Here is a 24,308-nt window from a genome sequence, read left to right as displayed (position 1 = left end):
ATAAGATCTCATTATGCAGAAATGTGATTCCACTGGCATACTACAAACTATAGGTATCTGGCCCTGGGCAACTCACTTGATCTCTCTGGCCATCATAGATGTCTACTTTGTGATTCTATGAACAAGTCTAAACGCTCTGGTCATCTTTTAACAAGTGGTTTCTGAATTTCAGAATAATAGAGACCTATTCAATAATAAGACTTATTAGAAAAACCACACAGAACCTTTCATAGGCCAAAGGTAAAGTATTGAGAAATACATGAATTTTTCAAAGTGATGAAGTGGTTCAGGCAAGATTAACATATTTGATTCTCACTGTGTGGGCATAATGTGGCAAAAAGCTAAAATAAAACTCCAGAAAGGGATAAAGAACCAGTATTGGGTAAAATATATTTTTTGATATTATAGGAAGTATAAAAGAAAATATAACTTTTATATTAAAACACTGCAGTACTGTTTTCCCTACCCAAGTCATCTGAAAACTTTCCCCACAGTGAAATTAAAAAGCACTTCAAAGGCCCAAAGTTTGTTTAAGAATTTCAATAGAGTCAGAGAGTCCAATTAAAACTGATGAAAACCAAGCACTTCCTGAGGGCTTCCTATGGGTAAGGTATAATGATAATAAGAACTAACCTTTATTGAGTGCTTACTATGTGCCAGGCACTATTCTTAGTACTTCACATGTATTATCTACTTAATCCTTAAACACACATACCTGTGAGGTATGTACTCTATCCTCCATTCTAAATATCAGGAAGCTGAAGCACAGAAAGGTTAAATAAATTGCCCAAGGGGACACAGAAAGTGGCTGGACCCCAGTAGTCTGACTCCAGAGCATAGCTTTTGCTCTACTACTAGGTACTTACTGGATACATGGACATAAACACTATTCAAACCTTGAAAACACTGCATAATAATGCAAAAAACAAGCGATCAGCTAAGTAGGAAAAGTGGCATATTCATTTCAGAATGCCACATTATGGGACACTTAGAGCATAAATTGATGGCAAGATCCTCAATTTCTTCCCTGTGGGATCCAGCCTTCAAGATGGCCCCAATGATCCCTGCCTTGGCTGTTCTTGGCTTTGTGTAGTACCCTTGCACACTCTTTCAGGGCTGGTCTCTGTGACCAAGACGACATGGTAGCAGGGATGGTATTCAGTACTAAGTCATAACAGGCATTGTGGCTTTACTCTCTTAGATCACTTATTCTAGGGGAAATTAACCGCTGCCTTGAGGACACTCCAGCAGTCCTATGGAGAAGTGTACTCAATGAGAAACCAAGGCTCCCAGCCAACAACCAACACTAACTCACCAGCTGTGTAAGTGAGCCACCTGGGAAGCAGATGCCCCACCCTAGTCAAGTCTTGAGATGAATACAGCCTCAGTCAGACTGACTGAAAGCTTATGAAAGATCATGAGCCAGAAGTCCCCCAGATACGCAGATACTTTTCTCCTGAATTCTTGATCCACAGAAACTATGTGAGATAATAAATATCTGTTGTTTTAAATGACTAAGTTTTAGTGTAATCTATTACACAGCAATACAGAACTAATACACTATTTATTTTTGCCTTTTCAGTTAAATGTGGTCTTGCAAGCTACTTTAAATTCTTTTGTAGAACTAGCTGGGGAGAAAAAAGGAAAGAAAGGAGCAAAATTTGCCAGGCCCCAAAAAAGCACATGGACTGAAGGGAATGACAGTCAACCCTCTTCTTATTCCTTATTTAAACTTCACACACCCTGAAAATGCCCCAAAGCTCAACCAGAGAAGCAGTTTCACTCCCACTCCATACCCCAGCAGGAAAGGTCAATTATACCCCCCACCCCACACACACATAATTTTTTTTTTTTTTTTTTGCTTTTAAGCATACCCAATGACAAAAGTTATACAGTGAGTACAAACAGGGAGGGAGAAAATGCCAGCAAATTAGCTTTTCCAACAATAAAATGGCACTTCCCATTATGTCACACCCTGGTCAAAAAACTGCAATAGTCCCCCTCTTACATACAAAGCGAGTCTGCGCCTTGGACCGACCTTAGGGGGCTTCCAGAGTCTGGAGCCATGTTTTTTCCTTTGCAACATGACCTCTCATTGCTCCACTTCAAAGACTTCACACTCTTGCCGAAACAGTTTGCTTCCCATTCCCTCCCCACCCCAACCCACTTTGTTACACCTTCCTACTCTGTGACTTTACTCATGTCTTGCCCTCTTCTGAAGGAAAAAACACCTATGCTATTTCTCTCCTCTTCAAATCTTGCTCATTTGTCAAAGCCCATTCAAATCCCCAAAGACTCTTTCCCAGACACTACCACCAACAGCAATCTCCCCTCCTTGACAACCTCATATCCCTACTGGCCTTACCACCCACACTTCCCCAGTATTTAATTTCTTAAAAACCTCCATGTTTGCCACATTTTATCTTAAGGTCAAAGAATCGTGAATTCTGGTTTTCTTCCATGTCCCCCACAAAACTTGGCTGATGCACAGCAGTGGTCTGAAAAGAAAGAACATGTCTTCCTACTTGTTCAGGGCAGATAATAGGTATACTGAGTTAAATTTACCTTCTGATTCAAAGGAGATATAGGCTCAATGGCAGAATCAATAGGAAAAATCTGAATCCTCTGTTCTGTATAGGTGTGAAAGTTCAGAAGAGCCGTCACCAGATCTTGAACAAAAGCCAGGGCCTGCCCAACAATGTCCCGCATCTTCAGCTTTTAAGTGAAAAGTATATCAAGTCAACTATCCAATTACTCTTCTCAAGCAACTTTCATAAGTCTGGTTTTAGAGAAAACATTTAAATTCTAGTACAATTAATCCTGACTTTAAATTCATTTGCTCCCACTTGGATTTTAATATTCCCATCTAAGGAAATGAGAAAACCACCAGTTTGGGCAAGCAGACTTCTTCCACTTAACCTAGACCATGTCAGTGCAAGGCCCACCAACCTATAAGAAAGATATGGCTCACAAAGTTAAGTGCATCCCGTAATTCAGTTCTAATGGTATCAGATGAAAGCAAAAAACTGTATTACTTATGAATTCAATAAATAGCAAGTTACATAATTTTTTTAAAAAATGTATGAGAAAGTAAAGCCAAAGTTAAACACAATGGTTTAGTGCATTAAACACAAGCCCAAAAAATAAATTCTTGTATCTGAGAAATCTGACCTACACATCGCTGAAAATAAAAACATCATCATTACCTGATGTCTCCTATTGTGGAGTGGAACATTCAGAGCGTTATACTGACTATATTCTACAAAACAAAAATGGATCCACATTAAGTCATTTGCGTTTACAAGAAAATAGCATAACTGAAAAATAATGAATGCCCTGAAGCAAAATCAGCTTTACATAAGAATTTGAAATGATTAAAGCCACAATCATAGTGTGAGAGAATAATGGAATTTATATAGAACCAGTTGTTTCTCAGATAAAGTAATACTTACAATTTTTTTTTCAGTAGGCTCCATGCCCAGTGTGGGGCTTGAACTCATGACGCAGAGAGCAAATCACATGCTCTACACACTGAGCTAGCCAGGGGCCCCCAAATTTTTAGGATAAACAAACAAACCCTGAGTTTCTATTTCTAAGAAATCATTTCGAAAACTTAAGGCCTATCAGGATTACTTAGAAAGGCCCATGACGTTCTTAAAATGTTCAGTCATGCTCCCTTCTAAAATATCCCTGCACACAGCTGCCATAACCATCGTCCAAAAATACCACGGTTTTCATGACACTACCATATTTGACAGTCTACCACGGCCTGCTACTGCTGATCACAATGACTCAATTCTAACTCTTCGGGGTTGGCTTCCTTGTTTTATCACAGTCCTCCTCTCTACCCCAGACTCTGTCCCCAACCTCTGATAGATTCCCAACACCTGGCCTCAAACTTCAGTCTGCTCCTCCATCTCTACCAATGTCTACACACCACTTCAACCACTCAAACCTCCCTTCCTCTGCCTGGTCCTAAGTCAGAAAGAAACTGGTGCCAAAATCCAACTCTGAAAGTCCCTATGCTGCTCTCAGCCAGTTCTCTCTTATGGCCCCATTTCTACCAAGGGCTTGGTCTCCTACTCACAATCAGTCTACTACTTGCCTATCAGTCTTCTCTGGGCTTTACTTGTTATTGTTCCCAGACCGGTCCATCTTTTCCAAGAATGTTCTTGCTAACATAAAAGGAGAGCAAGGTCCATGACAACCTAATTTACCAAACTTAAGGAGGCTTCAAGGCTACTCCACAATCCATGACTTCATTGCTGTCCCTTCCGAAGGCATCAGCTCCAAACCTTTTCCATTTTGAGCCCCAATACCATTGTTCCTCTCCTCCCCTGCCCCACGGTTAGGGTGGCATCATCCTACAATGCCAGGAAGACCAGAGCCAAAGCACAAGGGCTTCTTAAATTTCCTACCCTCCACCTCAGAGTCCATGGTTTCCCATATCCTGTCCTCAGCTAACCTTCCCCCTGGGTCCCTAGCAATAGCCCCTTCTGGTCTCTCAGGCCCTAATCCATCAACCACCGCTCCTTCTCCCTATACCTTCAAAATTATCTTCAAAAAAAGCATTTGTTACAGCTTTTAAAATTCTATGTCTACAGTAACTTCTTCTCCTTTTCACACTGAATCCTCCGCTGAGCTCCCATCCTTTCCCACATGCTCAAAGACCAGCATGTCTCTGCCTGTTTCTCAGCACCCATCCATCTCTAACCCTCGTGCTAGCCATCTGCCATCCACCTCTACCATGCATGGAGTCACCAAAGCAGCTGCCTTTACTGTCACCTCACCCTCTCTGAGCTCCCCACAGCACTGCTAGAACTGCCCAGCCCCACCCAGGCTGAACACTACCTTCCCCAGCTTCCACGTCACCTCATCTCCCCAGCTCCTCACCAGCCCCTCCACCTCAGTCCTCTCCTTCCTGACGCCTGTGAGGGAGAACTCCCCAAGGACGCTGTGCGGGCCTCTCTGCAATTTGTACCTCATTCCCACCACTCTCAACGCCCATCCATCCCAGTGGGGCCAACTCCAATCTCCCTCCGCGGTCTAGGCTTTTACTTAGAAATGTGTACCCCAATAGAAAGACAGATGTACACTGATGTATCTGTCAGAATATTAAACAACAAAGTTAACCTCATCATCTTTCCCATAAACCTGCCCCTCATCTGCCTCTCTGATTTCTGTCAATGGCACCACATCTTCCCCCCCCCAACACTGCCTCCTCCGCTCCCTTGCCTGCTTACATCTATCTCCTTGACAGCTCAGTCTCCAGCTTTCGTAACAGCACACCAGGACTAGCATCACAACAGTCTTGGTCCCCTTTCCCCATTCTAGCACAGTCTACACTCTTGTCAGGCTAATTCTGTGAGTGCACAGATCTCATCGTGACATTCCGTGGATCAAAGGCTTCAATCCTTCCACCATCCTGTGAGCCAACTCCTTGGCCCACAACTCTAGGGTCTAGCCCCACTCACCCTTTGAGAACTTGCCTACCTCCACCCATTCTAGCCTCCTGTCACACTTAGCTAATTACTGCTCTTCAGACCACAACAGTACCTTGTGTCCCATGTACCACACTCCACTTAATTCCCTGGTTTGTTTTCCTGAATCTCTGCCCAATAAAACCTACTCGCATATCCAGGCCCTGCTCAAAGCACACTTCCAAAAGACTGCCCCAGACAACCCCTCCAGCAGTAAACTGTCCTTCCTCTGAAACTTCAAGAGTCTCTTTATTGAACGGGTTAGCTTACATTTTAGACATTTCTATACATTATCTCTCCACTCCTGGACTAGAAATTCCTTTAGGGTAGAGCTTTTTGTCTTAGAAATTTCTATATCCCTTGTGCTCCCTATCCATCTAGGCACTCAGCCCATGATCTCTAAATTTTGCAGAACTAAAAGTAACCCACGCTAACGTGATAAGAATCTAAGGCAGGGTGACAACTAGTACTGGAAAAGGAAAGATAAATCCAAAAGAGATCCAGAAGGAAATTATTAGAACCTGATGATTAATTGATAAAAGGATTAAAGGGAAAACGAAATGCCAAGATTTCAAGTCTAATGGATCAAAGTATGTTAGCTCTATTTACATTAATCTAGAAACTTAATTACATTAATCTAGGTGTTATTTTCAGAGGAACTTAAGCTTTAATATAACAATGACATATGCTGATTTCAGTGTTAGATCAAACTGTTTTTCTTTGGTGTCTTTTCTTTCCTCTTTTCTTAGGTCTTCCGGAAGAAAAATTTAGAGGAAGTAAAAAATTTTAATCATCTGAATGTAAAAAAGGAAATCTGTACTTATCTGAATATAAGCTTCGAAATTCCAACCAATAAAATAAAACATATTCTTTGTTTTCAACGTTCAAGATTTATTTTTCTCTAAATTTACAAAACTGGCATCTATTATACATGTAAGTTGATTTTTTTTTAAGTTCTTTTTCTTGCTCTTGGGTACACAGATTACCAGACCATTCTCAGGATGAATAGGAAGCCGGACTTACCCAAGTCAGCTCCCTAACTATCAGTGGGGACCACCAACCATGAGGGAGATACCAGGCTGAGAAGATCCATCTCCCACCACCCTTTTCCCACTCTCCCCACCATGAACAGCTTTTCTTTTCTTTTTTTTTTTTTTTTTGACAGAGAGAGATCACAAGTAGACGGAGAGGCAGGCAGAGAGAGAGAGAGAGAGAGGGAAGCAGGCTCCCCGCTGAGCAGAGAGCCCGACGCGGGACTCGATCCCAGGACCCTGAGATCATGACCCGAGCCGAAGGCAGCGGCTTAACCCACTGAGCCACCCAGGCGCCCATGAACAGCTTTTCTTATACAAATTTTCAGGCACTATATGTGCAGGTTGGTTTTTAACCTAGGGATATGCTCAATATGTGCAATTAAAAAAAAATGTGGATTTGAGCTTTTTCTAAGAAGGCTGACTTTGGACTCAGCCTCCCTATGAAATATGAGGGCCATAGCCAATCAAAAAAAAAAAAAAAAGAAAGAAAGCAACCTTCTGTTGAACCAATTAAGTTTTTTGCCAAATAGATTAAAAACTTTTTTAATTAGTTCATTACCACAGAGAGAGGCTCAAAGTTGCAAATAATGGAATACCTACTTGTATCATTAAAAGGTACTTTTTCCGAGATGATTGATAAGGATTCCTCTAATCTACCTGACAAATCGTCATGAAGATTCTTTAACTGTAATTGACTGAAAGAAAAAAAAACACAAAACACAAACCACATGATCACCAGTCAGACAGGGGATCCTCACTTCCTTGTTACCACAACACCTGGTATTAAGCTTCCAGAGACTCCTGCCTAACACCGGGATACTCTTGGTGGTGGATAGTTATTAAAAGATGAAGATAAGGAAAATAGTAATCCTCAATTCTGAAGCCCCTGAGACTTCGGTTAAGACTGTTAGAATTTATCACAGTCCCAGTATCTAATACAATCCTGTCAGTTTATTTCCCCAAGTACAAAGTAATCTTAAAGCCATTTCAAATTTTATCTTTCTTATGTGCCCAACATAAGTGTTTGCTCAAGTATCATAGCAAAGTTCTTTTTTAAGTATTATATAAGATGAAATCTGGTAATTTTTCTGTTTTAATTCAATTATGAGCATGGGTATACATCTAAACCATGCCATGTAATTCTACCAATTCTACTAAACTGAAGAAATTCACGTGACTGATTCTACTGAAACCAAACATATGATGTCATTTATCAACTAAATGCTGGAGTATGCTTTTACCACCCATCAATTCATCATATTTGAATTTTAAGATTTAGGTATCTCCAAATTAGATCCCATAGCCTCCATTTTATTCAAAATATACCACTAAAAGTCTGGCACAGTGAAAAGGAGTCAGTTTTCCTGCCTGGAACTCTCAGAAAGCTTTCTTCAGGGTAGCCTGAAACAGAAAGCACCAGTTCTCCGTATGGGAGCTCCAGGACACCATCTGCAGGCTGAGGACTCACACACAAGCCATCTGACCAAGAGTGTGTCAGGCCTTAGAGATAACAGAACGGAGGAGGACCCTGGAGATGACATGCTCCTTGCTCACTTCAAGTGTGAGATTCAGAGGGAGAAGCCACTAGACCAAAACTCAGGTCTTCCAATTCTTACTTTGGGGCCCCTTGGAATTCATGTTTCCACATACCATTCTTCTGTTCGAAGCCGACATTCCTTGGCCTCCTTTTCTAGAGTCTGAGATTTTACCTGAATTTTAGAAGAAAAAGAAAAGCAGATGGCTCAGGCGATAGATGAGGGCACACTTAGGAGACACCACAGGCAACAGCCTCCCCCTGAATGACTGACTGAGCATTCCATAAAGTACACAGAAGATTCACAAGAACCCTATCTCCTAACGTGCTCTCTCCAACAGTGGGGCTTACTTCTAGTTTGGCCTTGTCATTCTGCAGTTTCTCGATAGTTTCCATGTACTTCCGCGTCAGGCCATCGACCACAGCTTGGTGCTGGGCCGCCTCCATCTCCAGGGTAGCCAGCCGACTCCTCAGCTCTGCTTCCACATGCTTGTGCTGCTCGTCGGCTTCAAAAAACTGAAATGAAAATATCATCTCCTCTGCTCACAATATCCAAATATACACAAATGGAGAGAAAAACAACAGCAGTGACCGCTCATTGAGCAATTCTGACATGGTTCCATATGTTCACTACTCAACACCCACTGCCCAGGCATGATCTCACAGAATCCTCACAGTATGTCAGAGGCGGTGTTATTGTTATCCTCCTTTCCACATGGGAAACCAAAGCTTCAACCTGCCCGTTGTAGAAATGAGATATGAACACAGGAGATCGATGCCGAAGCCTACACTTCCTTCCTCTCAGGCTCAAGGATTTCTTTCAAACAACTTCTGGCACACAGAGAATTCAACTGACCAGGGCATAACTCTTCTGATATGCTAACTTAAATAATCAAAATTCAAATAGATGTTATCCCTAAAACAGGTAAAACTCTTTTCCTTAATAAGAATCCAGTGCTGGGTGGCTCAGTGGGTTAAAGCCTCTGCCTTTAGCTCAGGTCATGATTTCAGGGTCCTGGGATCAGGCTCGCGTCGGGCTCTCTGCTCAGCAGGGAACCTGCTTCCATTCCTCTCTCTCTGCCTGCCTCTCTGCCTACTTGTGATCTCTGTCTGTCAAATAAATAAATAAACTATTTTTTAAAAATTTAAAAAAAAATAAGAATCTAGTGCTAATTAAGAATTATGAATGCTTGGGGCACCTGGGTGGCTCAGTGGGTTAAGCCTCTGCCTTCAGCTCAGGTCATGATTCCAGGATCCTGGGATCAAACCCCGCATTGGGCTCTCTGCTCAGCAGGGAGCCTGTTTCCCCCCTCTCTCTCTGCCTGCCTCTCTGCCTACTTGTGATCTCTGTCTCTGTCAAATAAGTAAATAAAATCTTAAAAAAAAAAAAAGAATTATGAATACGTAACAGAAAATGCAGCTCAAAAGGTTTTTTTTTTCATTTTTTTTAACATTTGTAAAGTGTTAAACTGAGAATTAATGTGTATTTATATTCTACCATTTGACCATGCTCACCATTTCACAAAAAATTTAGGAGGCACAGTCCAAGATATTACACTATGACTCTTAAATATGCTAGATGTTGGGAGGCAAACACTGATTATTCAACATTTCATAAATATTTGAGCTCCCGCCATGAGTAAGAACCTGTCCTGGGGGAAGGCATACAAACCAACACAGTGTGCACCCGAACGCATAGGTGAACAAATACAAACCAACTAAACAGTAAGAATTTTAAAAACAAACACTACTTATTGATAAGCCCCTATCTAAATGATCCAACTAATCATTTTCTAGATAAAATGAACAGTGCCTACTATTTTTCTGTACTGTTAGCTGAGTTATTCTGTAGTCCTCTAAACAAATGCATACTTCAAAATACACATCCAGATTCAGATATGAATGAGATTTAAGAAATGAATCAATAACAACAGTGATATATATACCTAACAACCGCAGGAGACCCTGCAACACATACACAAAACATTCTATCCTGCATTGGTTTTTCCACATTCTAGATCATACGACCCATTTTTAATTCATGGGGAAAACAGAAAGATGTTCTCACTTGTATATGCAACCGCTCATTCTCTTCTATCTTCTTTTGCAGATCTTCATCAAAGACACTCTTCTGCTCTTGACTCAACTGAGAAGAAGATTCTCCACTTTTCTGATGGAAAGAATAAGTTATGTCCACATAACTTTCATCCTTTAGAGAAACATCTTAAGGTACACAGATTCTCTATCACCTTAATAGCTTAATATCACCTTAATAGCTTGTCTCTTCTACGTGTGCACATTCTCAAACAATCCTGCAAAAGGTATACAATCCATCATTTAACTTCTCCTATTTGACACAAGTAAGAACTGCAAATATTGGAATGGGCAGAAAAGCTTAAAAAAGAAAGAGAATAAACCAATAAGCCTCATTAATCTTTGCAGATGAAGTCAGGAGTAGTTCTATTGGAAGACACAGCAGGCCCAGAAAGCTAGCCATGAAAATATGCTAAAAAATATCATTTCAATCAGAGAGGGAGATAAACCATAAGACACTCTTAATCATAGGGAACAAACTGAGGGTTGCAGGAGAGGAGGGGGCTGGAGGATGGGATAACTGGGAGATGGAAATTAAGAAGGACATGTGATATAATGAGCACTGGGTATTACATAATACTGATAAATCACTGACCTCTACCACTGAAACTAATAATACATTATATGTTACATTGGGAGAAGGAGAGGAGAAGTGAGTTGGGGGAAATCGGAGGGGGAGACAAACCATGAGAGACTGTGGACTCTGAGAAACAAACTGAGGGTTTTGGAGGTGAGGGGTGTAGGGGGTTGGGTGAGCCTGGTGGTGGGTAATAAGAAGGGCATGGATTGCATGGAACACTGGGTGTGGTGCATAAACAATGAATTTTGGAACAATGAAAAAAAATTTAATTTAATTTAAAAAAATAAAAATACATTATATGTTAATCAATTGAATTTAAATTTAGAAAAATAAAAAAAATATATTGTTTCAAGTTGATCTTTTGGTTTGGGAAATCAGTTTTAGCAATTCCATGAGTCTGAGTTGTTAAACTCCTTTAAGAAATTGTAACAAATTAATTAGAATTCACAATGATAAATTCATATAAAAGTTGACATAAATTTCTAATTTTTAAAAAAAGTAACCATATTAAAAAAAGATACTATAAATAAACAGAAGGAAAAAGCTCAAAAATAATAAAAAGAACCCTCCTTTTACTTTTTTACCAATATTAATTTTTTCTACACAGAAGAATAGCACTATTTAAGAGAGCCAATAATGAACATTTGTTTTCATAGAATACAAGAGCTGAGACTATTCCAAGGATGGACTAACAATGAAACTGTGTTCAGACATCAGTTACCACCCTTCTCTGCCTTTCCTGTGCCCTCACTCCTCACTTAAAATGAAGTTACTTACTGATACAGTATGAACCAATGATTAGAAAACCCTCTGAAAATGGAGTAGCTATATTAAAAATGAAACAAAACAGGGGTGCCTGGGTGGCTCAATCAGTTAAGCAGCCGACTCTTGACTTCAGTTCAGGCCATGATATCAGGTCATGAGATCAACGCCCACATCGGGCACTGTGCTCAGCAGAGTCTGCTTAAGATTCTCTCTCACCCTCTCCCTTTGCCCCTTCCCCCTTCCCCGGGTTGTATGAGTGTTCTCTCTCTCAAATAAATCTTTAAAAAATAAAAAATAGGGGAACCTGGGTGACTCAGTGGGTTGGGCCTCTGCCTTCGGCTCAGATCATGGTCTCAGGGTACTGGGAACGAGCCCCGCATCGGGCTCTCTGCTCAGCAGGGAGCCTGCTCCCCGCCCCCCACCTGCTGCTCTGCCTACTTGTGATCTCTCTATCAAATAAATAAATAAAATATTTAAAATAAGTAAATAAATAAATAAAAACATTAAATCTCCAACATAAACTTTGGGACAAGAGAGCTGCACAAGGAAGACAGCCGAACAGCATATTCTGGGCATTTTGGGTCATTAAAGCTTCCAAATTTGGAAAACTTTAATTACCATTAATTCAGAAGTGATATACCCAAGCCTCTGTGAAAACAGCAGTGGGGGAGGATCTCACTAACCTGGGGAGCATGTTTGAAGTATGTATGGCTATTCATTCCTCAGGTTCTCAGAATTTCCAGAGCACATGTATTTTGACAAAATTCCCCAACTGATTCTAATACATACCTGTTTTTGCCCTCTCTGTTCCCCACTTCTTTGAAAATTACCACTCTAGAAAGAACTCTTTCATATAAGGGACATGTATATGAAAAGGTGCTAACTAACACAGAATAACATTGATTGCCTATTATATGGCAAATATTGTCCTAGCCACCTTTACAGGATCCCATTTAATACTCAACAAACTGAGAGTATCATCCCCATGTTGCTGATGAAGAAACTGAGGTTGCAAGGCTAAAATGGCAGACAAAGAATTCAAGCCTGGGCTTAACCCCAAGGCCTGTGCTCTTCCCTCCATACCGTGCTACTTCAGAGTTACTACGTGCCTTCTTCTTCCCTCCTACCTTCTACTTTTACTGCTTCAATCCACACATTTGCCGGGTTCTGTTCTATATACACATGAGACTTAAAGATTCAATCACTACCCCCACACTTAAAAAAAAAAACACAACTTCTTAATCACAGAATGTTCTAAAGTACCAAACCATCCGTCTTATTGAGTGAGAATCATGTCTCTCTATATCAACCATAATGGTAAAAGTTATTTTTACATGACCTGATAAGAATACTAAATCAGCCTCATAGAAATAAATACTAAGAAATATTTGCAGAAAACTTACAAAGCCTAAGGAATGAATATTTCAATTGCTTATTTCACATGAGCTGTTACACTTCAAAACTGTTTCTCATTTTATTTGCCCTACCTTGAGTTAAGGGCAACTCAGTATAACTGAAAGATACCAGTAATTTTGACCAGTATGAAATAGTCCTTTCACTTTTCTCAGACACTAAATCTAATACTTGCATGTTTGCTCCTAACAAATTATTCAAAAGTCACTCATGTATAAAAATGCCCTAATATTACTACATATGATAATAGTGTCTTCTTCCTTAACCCAATATCCAGGCATAGTTATGGAATAGTAGGAAATGTGCAGGGGAAGTGTTCTGTTAAAACCCAGATGGCTGGGGCGCTTGGGTGGCTCGTTGGGTTAAAGCCTCTGCCTTCGGCTCAGGTCATGATCCCAGGGTCCTGGGATAGAGCCCCTCATCGAGCCCTGCATGGAGCCCCGCATCGGGTTCTCTGCTCAGCGGGGAGCCTGCTTCCTCCTCTCTCTCTGCCTGCCTTTCTGCCTACTTGTGATCTCTGTCTGTCAAATAAATAAATAAAATCTTAAAAAAAAAAAAAAACCCAGATGGCTTATAGATGTCTGCTCCTAGCAGACAAGGCCTCCCTAACTTGCCTTTATTTGACCTACCTTGTTTTTCTTGCCTCGGGGTTCACTTAGAGCCAATTCATCTTGAAGTAGTTCTACCCTCTTGGCAAGCTGCAGATTTCGAAATGTCAAACTATCCATTTCCTGCTGCAGTTTTCTCAATGATTGATCTTTCATTTTCAGTTGTTCCTACATCAAAGTGAAAACAGACCACTCCTTATAATTTAGCCTTAAGGTTTCAAAAAAATGGAAAGAAATTATTTTTGTTTCACTAAAATAGGATAAAACCTCTTGCTTTAGGGAATTCACATTGTATGTTTATCATACCAGTTCCCATGTTTTTAGCTCTGTTTTGTGACAAAAGCATATTTTTTTTTTTTGGCCAAACCAAGTAAATTTAAAAATAAAATTTAAAAAGCATATACATTGAAGCAACAGAGAGTCACCAACTTAAAGTAAAATATCTACAACTCTGCATTGTTCCATAATGTTGTTATATAGATGTCTGGCAATGAGGAGGCACAATCCTTGAGGCGATAATTTTATAAACTTCTATTATGAAAGAGAAACTACTACTTATTGATGATGCCCTTCAGTAAGAATGGGAAACAATTTATTTGCATTCATTTTTTTCAATAAATCCTCCCTCAATTTAAGTCAGTCAAATGAAATCCTTGCACCACACTTAATTTTAATTTAAACTATTCTGATTTATCAAAGACAAAAATCAGTATTATCCTATCAAATATTTTTAGATGTATATCAATTCACCTAAAAGTTTTAAGTAAAAATAGAAACAAGATCTAAAATCTAAACAATGTATCTTCTATTGCCCATTTTGTACCGTTTACCTATAATGAGGTAAGAAAAGTGGAAAATTAGTAGCAAAACTTAGTTTTGCTCTATTTTAAAAAAATATATTATTCTTACTATATTTTACTTATGATATAGTGAGAACTTTGTATTCACTGATAATCAAACCAGATGACTAATACTGCTGTATATTTAAAGAAGTGTAGTTATATTACTTTCACTGAAAAACCACTGCAAAGCTAAGATGAGGTCAAGCTTTAATGACAAAGTGATAGAAGTATATTGAAAAGCAACCTAAAAGGCAAAGACTGGTGTCAGCAAGCCACTGACATTATCCACACATTGAGAGCAGCAGGAAGGATAGAAAAATGTTTCCATTAAGTAGAGAAACAGTTTTCTTTTCTATTGTTTTTTAGTAAGCCCTTAATTTTTGCTTGGAGCTGAACAGTGAATATAGACCCAGTCTATATCCAAATCATCATGTATTTCAAATTAAAGAAATCCAAATCAATGAATGCTTATTATGTCCAACAACTCACTGAAGAGACAAACCCAATCTATCAAAAGCCTGTTGTAACAGAAGATATCCCAACCTTCCCATTGACCAAACCAGCTAATTGCCACTCTTACTAAAACTGTAATGACCACTTAATGAATAATAAAACAAAGAGTAATTTCTTTACATCCTTATAATTCATCCCAGCTGACTTATGCTCCAAGTCCGTTAACCAATCACCGTTTCCAGAAGACAACTATCTCAACCTCTCTGTAAAACCTAGTTTCTGCAGTAGGGACAATAATAATGTTATCTGCCCTCACAGACTCGTGTGAAGACCAACTGACAAGAGTGGATATAATTGTGCTTGGCACAATACCTGACAGAGTGGGAGTTCAATAAATAGAACCTGCCGTCACCAATGTTACCACCATTGCCACCAACGCAGAGTTAATGAAACACAACCAGCAATGGGATGCTATAACATGCCCAGAGTGGGCTACTAAGACACACTAGGAAATACCTTTCCCAGTTATAGGTTTTAAACATCGTTAAGAGATAATGGTTATTTCTTCAATGATTTAGGCTAAATAATAACTTAACTAACAAATCCTGACTCTAAATAAGCTTATTTTTAATAATCTTGGTTTGGGCAATAGGAGCTTTGGAAGTATGGGCATGGTGTTCTGAGCTGCCTCAGTCCCAAGTCTGTGCAACAGCACCTGAGTGGGGGGCACTTTCAAGACACAGTTCTCTGGGGGGTGGGGGTGCAAAACTGGCTAAGTAAAAGGACATATTTCTGGGTTACCTGAGTGGAATCACCCTAGATAGGTCACTGGTTAGGGGCTATTCCAGAAAGAGATATGATTAAAGGGAATCCTAATCCCTTTTGTCTCAACAGGGAGCAAGGCAGAGGGTGAAGAATGACATAAATAGTGTATTTAATGGAAACAGGCCAAGACGAAATGTATATCCCAGAGTTAATTTAAAAATATCACAAGCAGTATTTATGACATGCCTACCAGTATAAGGTAGAAACAAATTTCTTCAATTCCTATCGTATTTCTCCTCTCAGTTAGTAAATGTTGATGATAAAATGTATCACTCAGAGTAAACTGATTTACACAGGTTATTACTATTAAATAGCTCAATCCAAAAGCAAGATTAATGCACTAAATGATTCCCACTTTCAAATTCATTCATTAGGAGACAACCATCTGCTGAATGCTGAGCATATAAATATGAATATGACATAGGCCCCCTCAGAGTGCTATCTAGTGATGAAGACAGATAAGAAACTCCATTAATCCCCATGAATTTAGCTAAAGAGAGGCTGTGAGGAAACACAGGAGATAAAGTCATATAATTCTTTTTTGTGATTTTTAGCTAAGGAAATCAAAGTGCATCACATTCATACCTAAGGAAGTAAAAAAGTTAAACACAAAAAACTTTATTACCTTCTCCTAACCCTAGTGAATCATGTCATGGTTGGGACTTTTTAACACAAAACTAGCTGACTTCCTTGCTTTGAGTATCACCAAACACTAACTTAACCCTCACAATAAAAATATCCTGCTTCATACCTTTAAAGCAGCTGAATTCGCTTGTTCATCCACAACACCTTTTTTCAGGACCTGATTCTGAGCCCGAAGCTGAAAACAGAAGAAGCAATAGTTAATTTTAATATAAAGCAATCACCTGTAGCAAGAAAATCACTTATCGTTACTTCACAGGAATGATTACACTGAGTAACTATGTCCTCACATATGTATGAGAATAAAAATATTAGCATGGAAGAGGATAGTAGATATCATCATTCTGCCATTTTCCAGATTAGCACAGAGGTTGAGCTGCCCAATGACATAATAATAATCAGTGGCCAAATCAATACTGAAATACAGATCTCTTGTATCTCTTGACTTCCAACCAGAACATGGTTCTTTCTGTAAAACCAAGTCTCCTCCTTAAATAAAAACTAGTACAATAAACTAATACTGAGTATTAACACAGTAAACTAATAAAACTAATATAATAAATAATACGGTACCATGTGTGCCATTTTCCTTGAAACTCTGGCACACATTTATTTGTAAAATACATACAATCAGACTAATTATAAAATAAGAACTCTATACGGAATCAAAGTGTAGGGCATTAAACATACCCAGCAGGACACTGCACCTAATATTAGTCATGCAAGTATCATCCCCCACAATAGCCTCAGAAATGGTAGACTTGTAATGAAGCATCAGCTAAGGCGGTGTATGAAAGCAACTAAGAAGACTCAATCCAGAAGTTGGTAATAGCAGTTAACATTTGAAAGCTCATCATATACCAGACACTGTCCTAAGTGCTTTCCATGTATTACATCATTAATTTTCACAACGCTAGGTAGTAGGTACTGTAATTGTGTCCACTTTACAGAAGAACAAACTGAGGTACAGAGAAGTTAAGTGGCAATGCTGAGATTCAGACCCCAGCAGATTTGACTCCAAAGTCATAACGCCATTAGACAATATTGGTTACTATTTTCTAAAGCTATGTATAAATGAGAAAAGAAATAGGCTGGAGAGGTTTGGAAAGTCTTTGAAGAGGTAGGATGTAGGTTTTTTTTTTTAATTGAGGTATAACTTTATTTTAAATAAAGCATACAAATCAAGAATTTTACAGCTAAATGAAATGTATGTATGTATATACATACCCAACTACCACTTGCAGGATTTCCAAAGATAAAATCCATTTCTGTAGGAAGAGGAAAGTTCTCGGCAAGGATAACACTGAGCATGCAAGTAGAAATACATAAGTCCTACGTAGCCAAAGCAATACTACAGACTTATATTCTGAAGGTTCAGTACAGAGACCATGAAAGACCAGGTTCTGGGGAGTGCCTGGGTGGCTCAGTGGGTTAAGCCTCTGCCTTCAGCTCAGGTCATGGTCTCAAGGTCCTGGGAGGGAGCCCCGCATCAGGCTCTCTGCTCAGCGGGAAGCCTGCTTCTCCCTCTCTCTCTCCCTCTCTCTCTCTCTGCCTGCCTCTCTCTGCCTACTTGTGATGTCTCTTTCTTTCTGTCAAACAAATAAATAAAATCTTAAAAAAAAAAAAGAACAAAGGGAATGACTTTATCTGTGAGCTTAAAAAAAAAAATCTGCTTCTAATTCTAACTCAGATCTGTCTCCTGAGAACAGAAATGACCCTCCTCTGTGCCAAAAGAATAGGAATACTTAAATACTAAACCTTAAACTGAGTATGTGTAACTCAACAGAAAATTTAGCTAAGAATCTAAGAAAAGGAGAAATACTGCAGAATATTCAACAGCTTGAGCGAAAGACAGATTAAAAAAGTGAGCTTCTTCTATTTTTAGGAAGTTAAAGATACAGTTCACTACCACAAGAGAAAGAAGACCCAAATCTTGCTCTGCCATTTAGTAGACAATTTAAACTTGAAAAATTCACTAACCATTCTGAGCCTCAGTTATATGGTCTATAACACGGATGAATACATCTAACCTATCTTCCTTCTTCTGACGTTGTTGTGAGAACCAGATAAGAAACCTATGTCCAAGCACTTTCTAAATCTTAAAGTGCCCCAGGAATAGAAACAACTTTTATTACTAGACTAGAATCAAAGGGATAACAGAAAACATTATAACTTGCCTGGGGTAAGGCATTGTACTAAAGGATATGGAGGAGAGAAAGAAGTGAAAGAAGTGGTTTGCCAAGAGCTTAAATTTAAAAGGGACAAGATAACTAGCAGTACTTACTACTATTTAAATTCCCTGCGGGCCCATGGCCCATGCTGGCCTGCTACCTAATTTTAAAAAAATTTTTTTAAAGATTTCTTTATTTGAGAGGAAGCGTGCAGGGGGTGGCAGGGAGAGAGGGACAGAGTCTCAAGCAGACTCTGGGCTTGGGCATGGAGCCTGACGCAGGGCTTGATCTCACAACCCTGAGATCATGACTTGACCTGAGCAAAAACCAAGAGTCAGTCGCCTGACTGTGCCATCCAGACACCCCTACCTAATTTAAAGTTTTACTGGAACAAAACCACACTCATTTCCATATTGTCTATGGCTGCTTTTAAGCTACAATGACAGAGATAAGGAATTGCAACAGAAAATGTATGGCTAAGCCTTAAGTATGAACTAAAGTCTCTTTACAGAAAAGGTTGGAGCACCTCTGTTCTACAGGTTCAGAAAAAAAGTAAATTTTACATTTACTAACTTATGTTTGACTTCTGTGCTCATCTCCCATCTACCAATAAAAATGGAGCTCATGATAGGGACTACAGCCCACTTCCCTGTATTTCCTGCCCACAGTGAAAGATCAAAGCCACAGACAGAGAAGGCACTCAATAAATGCTTCATTAACTAATCAAATTAAATACTGTATATAACAGGCTTGTGAAGATAATGCATCACACAACTATAAAGCTTCATTACTCTAACAGTGCCTCTCTGACCTTTCCCCAAAGTTTGTTTCCTGCATCAGTGACAGGGTAACTCCAGCCACTACTCCCTGGTACTGCAGAGCTTATAGGTCGTTTACCCCTGTCCAGGGGGAGGTACAAGCAAGTAGGTAGAAAGGCCAAGCAGTATTCCCAGAACTTCGGAATTCTGAAAATGGTAGAACCGGAAGGAGTTTCATGTCAGAGATTCTGAAACAGAGATCTGTAGATGATTTCACTATTTTGAAGCTTCGAATTGGGCTTTGGGTGAGGTTTAGGATGGGCTTAGGGATGTATAATGCACACATTACTTTGTAATGAAGAAAAGCTTCTATGTTTAATAGTTTGTTTTATAGGGTTGTAAAACCTGTAAAATGTCAAAACATCCATTGTAGGAAACAGTCATGTAAGACTGGTTCTAACACAGAAGACTGTTGGGGATTAGATGAGAAAATATGTGTATGTGATTCATCTCTTTTTCCCCACAAACTCTTCCAACAGTCTGTGACTGAAGGTAATAAATCTCTAATCTTGGACCTGTTATCCCATCACAGATTGTCAAAGCAGCAGGAGAGATCCTAGGTGACTCGCCCCCACTCTCTGTCCCTAGAGCAACAGCTTTGTGATAAGCCTGACTGTTCTGGAACCAGATTTATATAGAGTAGTCTAGAGAGTGGTCTTCAGCGATTTAGGCTCAGGTTTTTTGAGGATTCTTGGTGTCCAGTAGGACCACATGGTTCCAATCATTTGGAGAAATGCCTGTAGGCTCTCAGTTGTGGCTGGAGTTTTTCCATCAGGGAGGCAGGAAGCAAACCTTCTTCTCTCAGACCTGCCCTCAAATGGAGCCCTTTCTCTTGTCCCTGCTCCCATGCAGGGCAATTCATTAGGACAACACCCCACCCCAGCCCCTGCAGTCTATGTGCCTCACCAGTAACTGGATGACCTAAGAGAAGAGTAGGACAGACACCCCTAGCTTTTCTAAGGCCTGACTATTCAAAGTGTGGTCTGCAGACAGCTGCAACAGCATCACCTGGGAGCAGACTCTCAGGCCCCACCCCAGACCTACTGAACCAGAATCTGCCGTTCAACAAGGTCTTCAGGCGAGTCACAGAGACACTTTGTGTCTGTGATGTACTGATCTAGGGGCTAAGCTAGCACTTTCTAACCGGGCAGCCAAAAGTCACATGTGCCTATTTAAATTTAAATTTAAATAAAATCTAACATTCTGTCTGCTAGTTGCACTAGCCACATTGGAAATGCTCAATAGTACTGCACAGCCAGTGGTTTGTCCTACTGGACAGCACAGATACAGAACATTTTCATTCTCATGGGAAGTTCCACTGAATAACACTGAACACAATACTGTTTTCCAATCAAACTTTACTAGTTAAACTCTACAAATTACGGGGTGGGGGGAGGCTGATACTAGATTTTAATCCAAATGATACTCTTTTTTAATCCAGCTCCCTAGTCAATTTCTCTTACAGGAAGGGACAATTAACCAGGTTCCACCAAGCTCCACTATCTAGAAAGCAAACAGTCAAAACCAACCCTTCACCAATATGAATAGCTATTTCCTAAGAGTGTAGATCTAAAAAGCTCCCAAAGGCAATCTCCATCATCACTAAAAGAAGAATCAATTGCAAAGTAAACTGTTCAGAGAAACACTGGATGTATGACTTTCCCACTTGTTTTTACTGCCTCTAAAAGAGCTTTGAAAAGATTAACTGAACAAAAGCTAATGTACTGATACCATGCCTTCAGCAACAGTTCTCAAACTCTGGTGTGCATCCAAATCACTGCAGAGGTTTGTTACACACAGATTGCTGGGTTTGACCACCAGCTTCAGATTCAGTGATTCCTAGGTTGGCCTGAGAATGTATACTTCTAACTAGTTCCCAGATACTGATGATGCTGATCCAGGGGCCACACTTTGAGAACCACTGGCCCAGAGTAACACAAACACTAAGAAAAAAGAACCTGAAATCTGCTTACAAAAAAGGCTTACATCACATAACATGATGCCAGGCAGGGGTGCAGGAGCTACTGCAAAGAAAGCAGGCTGAAATCAAATACAGCCAGGACTCCGAGCTCTTAGCCTCTCCACCCTATGAAATATATGAGAGCATCAGAAGCAGACCAGTCCGTGAAAGAGACAGCATGTAAGAAGCGATCTTTGATTCTTAAGCTACGGTGTAGTAACTGAGGTCTCGATTAGCTTGCCCTCACATCGCAAAGCAGCAGCTTGCATAGCTTACCAATTACTTTCATAAACCTCTGAAAACCAACTACATACACCTTTATTAACTTTATTAAACCTGAAGTTTCAAAAGCCTCCAATGACCTCCAAATTGCCCAAACTACTAGGGTCTTAATCTCTGTTTTTACTGGCTTTTCCATAACGCTTTACATTTTACAGTATGTATGCCTCAGAAATTCTCATCTGCTCTGGACTCCCATGACCCATCTTTTATCTAACTAAACTTTCAGTCTCTTAAATGGGAGCTCCTTAGGCCATTTTTTTCCTTCTTGGGAGGAAAGAATATTATGACCATAGTTCTTTTTGTTGTTGTTGTTAAGATTTTATTTATTTACTTGATAGACAGAGATCACAAGTAGGCAGAGAGGCAGGCAGAGAGAGAGAGGAAGGGAAGCAGGCTCCCTGATGAGCAGAGAGCCCGATGCGATGCGGGGCTCAATCCCAGGACCCTGAGATCATGACCTGAGCCGAAGGCAGAGGCTTTAACCCACTGAGCCACCCAGGCGCCCCCCCCTCCATCTTAACAGTCACTAATTTTATTTAGTCCTGTATTACACTCCCCAAAACTATTCCAACAGCCTATGGTCTGGTCTTCTTTTCACCCATCTTTCCCTATTTCAATCCATCCTCCAAGTTGTTAGCAGTTCCCCTCCTACAAGTAATGTCATTATCCTGATTAAAAACTTCTGACATCGGGGCGCCTGGGTGGCTCAGTGAGTTAAGCCTCTGCCTTCGGCTCAGGTCATGATCTCAGGGTCCTGGGATGGAGCCCCGCATTGGACTCTCTGCTCAGCAAGAAGCCTGCTTTCCCCTCTCTCTCTGCCTGCCTCTCTGCCTACTTGTGATCTCGGTCTGTCAAATAAATAAAATCTTTAAAAAAAAAAAAACAAGAACCTCTGACATCTATTATTCAAAAGATAAAGTTCAAACTTATTTGACATCCACAACACTTTATGATGATCAGGTCAAAATGAACTCTCCAACCATACTTCACCTCTCTCTGCCATGTACCTTATTATGCTTTCATGACTAGAAACATGGCCTGTTCCCTTTGCCTGGGATGCTACCAACCCTCTCTCTTCCCTATTTCCCAACCTGAGTAACTTTTACTCTTAACCTCCATCTCTTCCATGTTCCCACTGAACTAACACTTGTCGTACTGTATCATATTTACGCACAGTATCTGAACATTCTATGAAAGGATTCTCCTTAACCTGGAACTCTGCCTCACTCAACAGACCCTGGCCGACTATTCACAGGAGGCACATAATAAATGTCTATTGAACGAAAAAGCACATATACCCAAAAAAGAAATAAATAAAATCTTTCAAAGTTTTTAATACTTTTGGAAGGCTATACAATTATTCCAGCAATGCAGTCATGCTTAAAACATTTTTAGAACTTTCTTTTGCCATTTAGAATTGCCTTCTGAGACTGTTTGTTCTCTGGAGAAGAAAATCAGTCCCCTTACTCTATACTCATAAAACATTTTCACCCAAAACAGTGGAGCCACCTTTGAGTATTGCCATTCTCCACCCACTCTCCTTCATCATATGGACTTGTTCCGAACAATTCTGACCCTTTCAAACAAGAAAATATTTCTTCAAAGGCTGAAAACTTGCCATCACGGACATTGTGCTACAGGCTGTTAAGACAATTCCAAATGTAAACAGAAGTTTTGCCAATGGTCACAGCGTGGGAATAAGTATAGTATCTCAAAAGGCTCCCAACTGATGGTGAAAAGACGTAAGTGTATATGCTTAGGCAAAGGTTTTATTTTTCAAACAACAGTTCATTTTATCTTGCTGAATATGTGTTAAAGGAAAAAAAATGTGTCCGAATTGTTTTTCCAAGTTGTCAAAAAGGGGCTAAGTCTTCCCAGCACTCCCATGCCAGATCACTGAAAACTAAGCTTAATGACTGTTGAATCAATTTACCAGGTTGTGAGATTCTTCTATAACTTCATTAGAATATTAAGGCAGCAACACTTTAGAAGCAGCACCACCCTTTTCCAAGAAAAGGGTTCCAAAAGACGATGCCATGAATACGACAAAGGGGCAGGTCCCTATTTGCTTAACTCAACATGTATTGAGCACCTGGGTGTTCTTGCCCAGCACCCTGGAGGACACAGCCCTAGCACTCAAGCTTTCAAAATCATCTCCAGACAACATCTTGCCAACGCACTAAATACATTCGTAACCACCCATCCCCAGTGAAACAGTTTACACGAATGGCTTTCTCTACCCTCCCGAGCTGACAGACTGGGGACACACAGATCTCTTCATCCTCATCTCGTCCCTGTGAGAAGGAAGAAAGCTTGATCTTTCCCATCACTGGGCTAGGAAAATTGAGGAAGCAGCAGTAGAGGGGTTGGTCCTTACCCTTCCCTTCCCCTCCCGACCAGCACCAGAGGCAGAAGCCAGCATTCGGACACCCCGGTACCAAGCCCGCTAGTTTAGTGAGAAGGAGGAATCAAACTCCTACTCCTTCCCGCAGACACGCACAGCGACCCAGACACGGCCGGGCCCCATCTCCTGGGAGCTGCAGGTGGAGGCATGGTAATGGTGGACGGAGAAGGCAGAAAGGAGGGGCACGCTCGCGTGCCCCCTTCGCCGTTCCCCTCCATCCCGACGAGTAGCTGCCGAGGCAACCCGAGGCCGCAGGGCCGGGGACCCCCTACTCCCCGCCCACGATGGGTACCTTCGAGTACTCCTGAGCCAGCTTCTGGTACTTCCCCTGCAACTCTGCGGAGGCCATGGCCTCCCCCGCCCAGTCCGGGCCTGGCTGCCCAGGGCGCTCAGCCCCGCCACC

General features: G+C 40.5%; 1 protein-coding gene across 3 annotated transcripts in view; it reads right to left on the bottom strand.

Moving 5' to 3' along the window:
• The window catches only part of LOC111148028 (protein phosphatase 1 regulatory subunit 21), a 61,151-nt gene extending 36,843 nt beyond the window's left edge, over nucleotides 1-24,308 (bottom strand). The window contains exons 1-9 of one of the 3 annotated variants that reach the window (XM_022504382.1): nucleotides 24,198-24,308; nucleotides 16,380-16,448; nucleotides 13,530-13,676; nucleotides 10,117-10,218; nucleotides 8,400-8,564; nucleotides 8,165-8,223; nucleotides 7,115-7,209; nucleotides 3,207-3,259; nucleotides 2,566-2,715 (exon numbers count right to left, since the gene is read on the bottom strand). In XM_022504382.1, coding sequence (XP_022360090.1) covers nucleotides 2,566-2,715; nucleotides 3,207-3,259; nucleotides 7,115-7,209; nucleotides 8,165-8,223; nucleotides 8,400-8,564; nucleotides 10,117-10,218; nucleotides 13,530-13,676; nucleotides 16,380-16,448; nucleotides 24,198-24,254 — 897 coding nt within the window. In that variant the 5' untranslated portion in view covers nucleotides 24,255-24,308. The remainder of the gene's footprint in view (nucleotides 1-2,565; nucleotides 2,716-3,206; nucleotides 3,260-7,114; nucleotides 7,210-8,164; nucleotides 8,224-8,399; nucleotides 8,565-10,116; nucleotides 10,219-13,529; nucleotides 13,677-16,379; nucleotides 16,449-24,197) is intronic. The other 2 variants (XM_022504383.1, XM_022504384.1) reach the window with 2 other exon arrangements.

Source organism: Enhydra lutris, unplaced genomic scaffold (assembly GCF_002288905.1).
Source record: "Enhydra lutris kenyoni isolate GAN:26980312 unplaced genomic scaffold, ASM228890v2 scaffoldscaffold18, whole genome shotgun sequence".
Classification (NCBI taxonomy): Eukaryota; Metazoa; Chordata; class Mammalia; order Carnivora; family Mustelidae; genus Enhydra; species Enhydra lutris.
The sequence above is the reverse complement of the archived record's forward strand: the minus strand, read 5'-3'. Positions and strand labels throughout refer to the sequence as shown.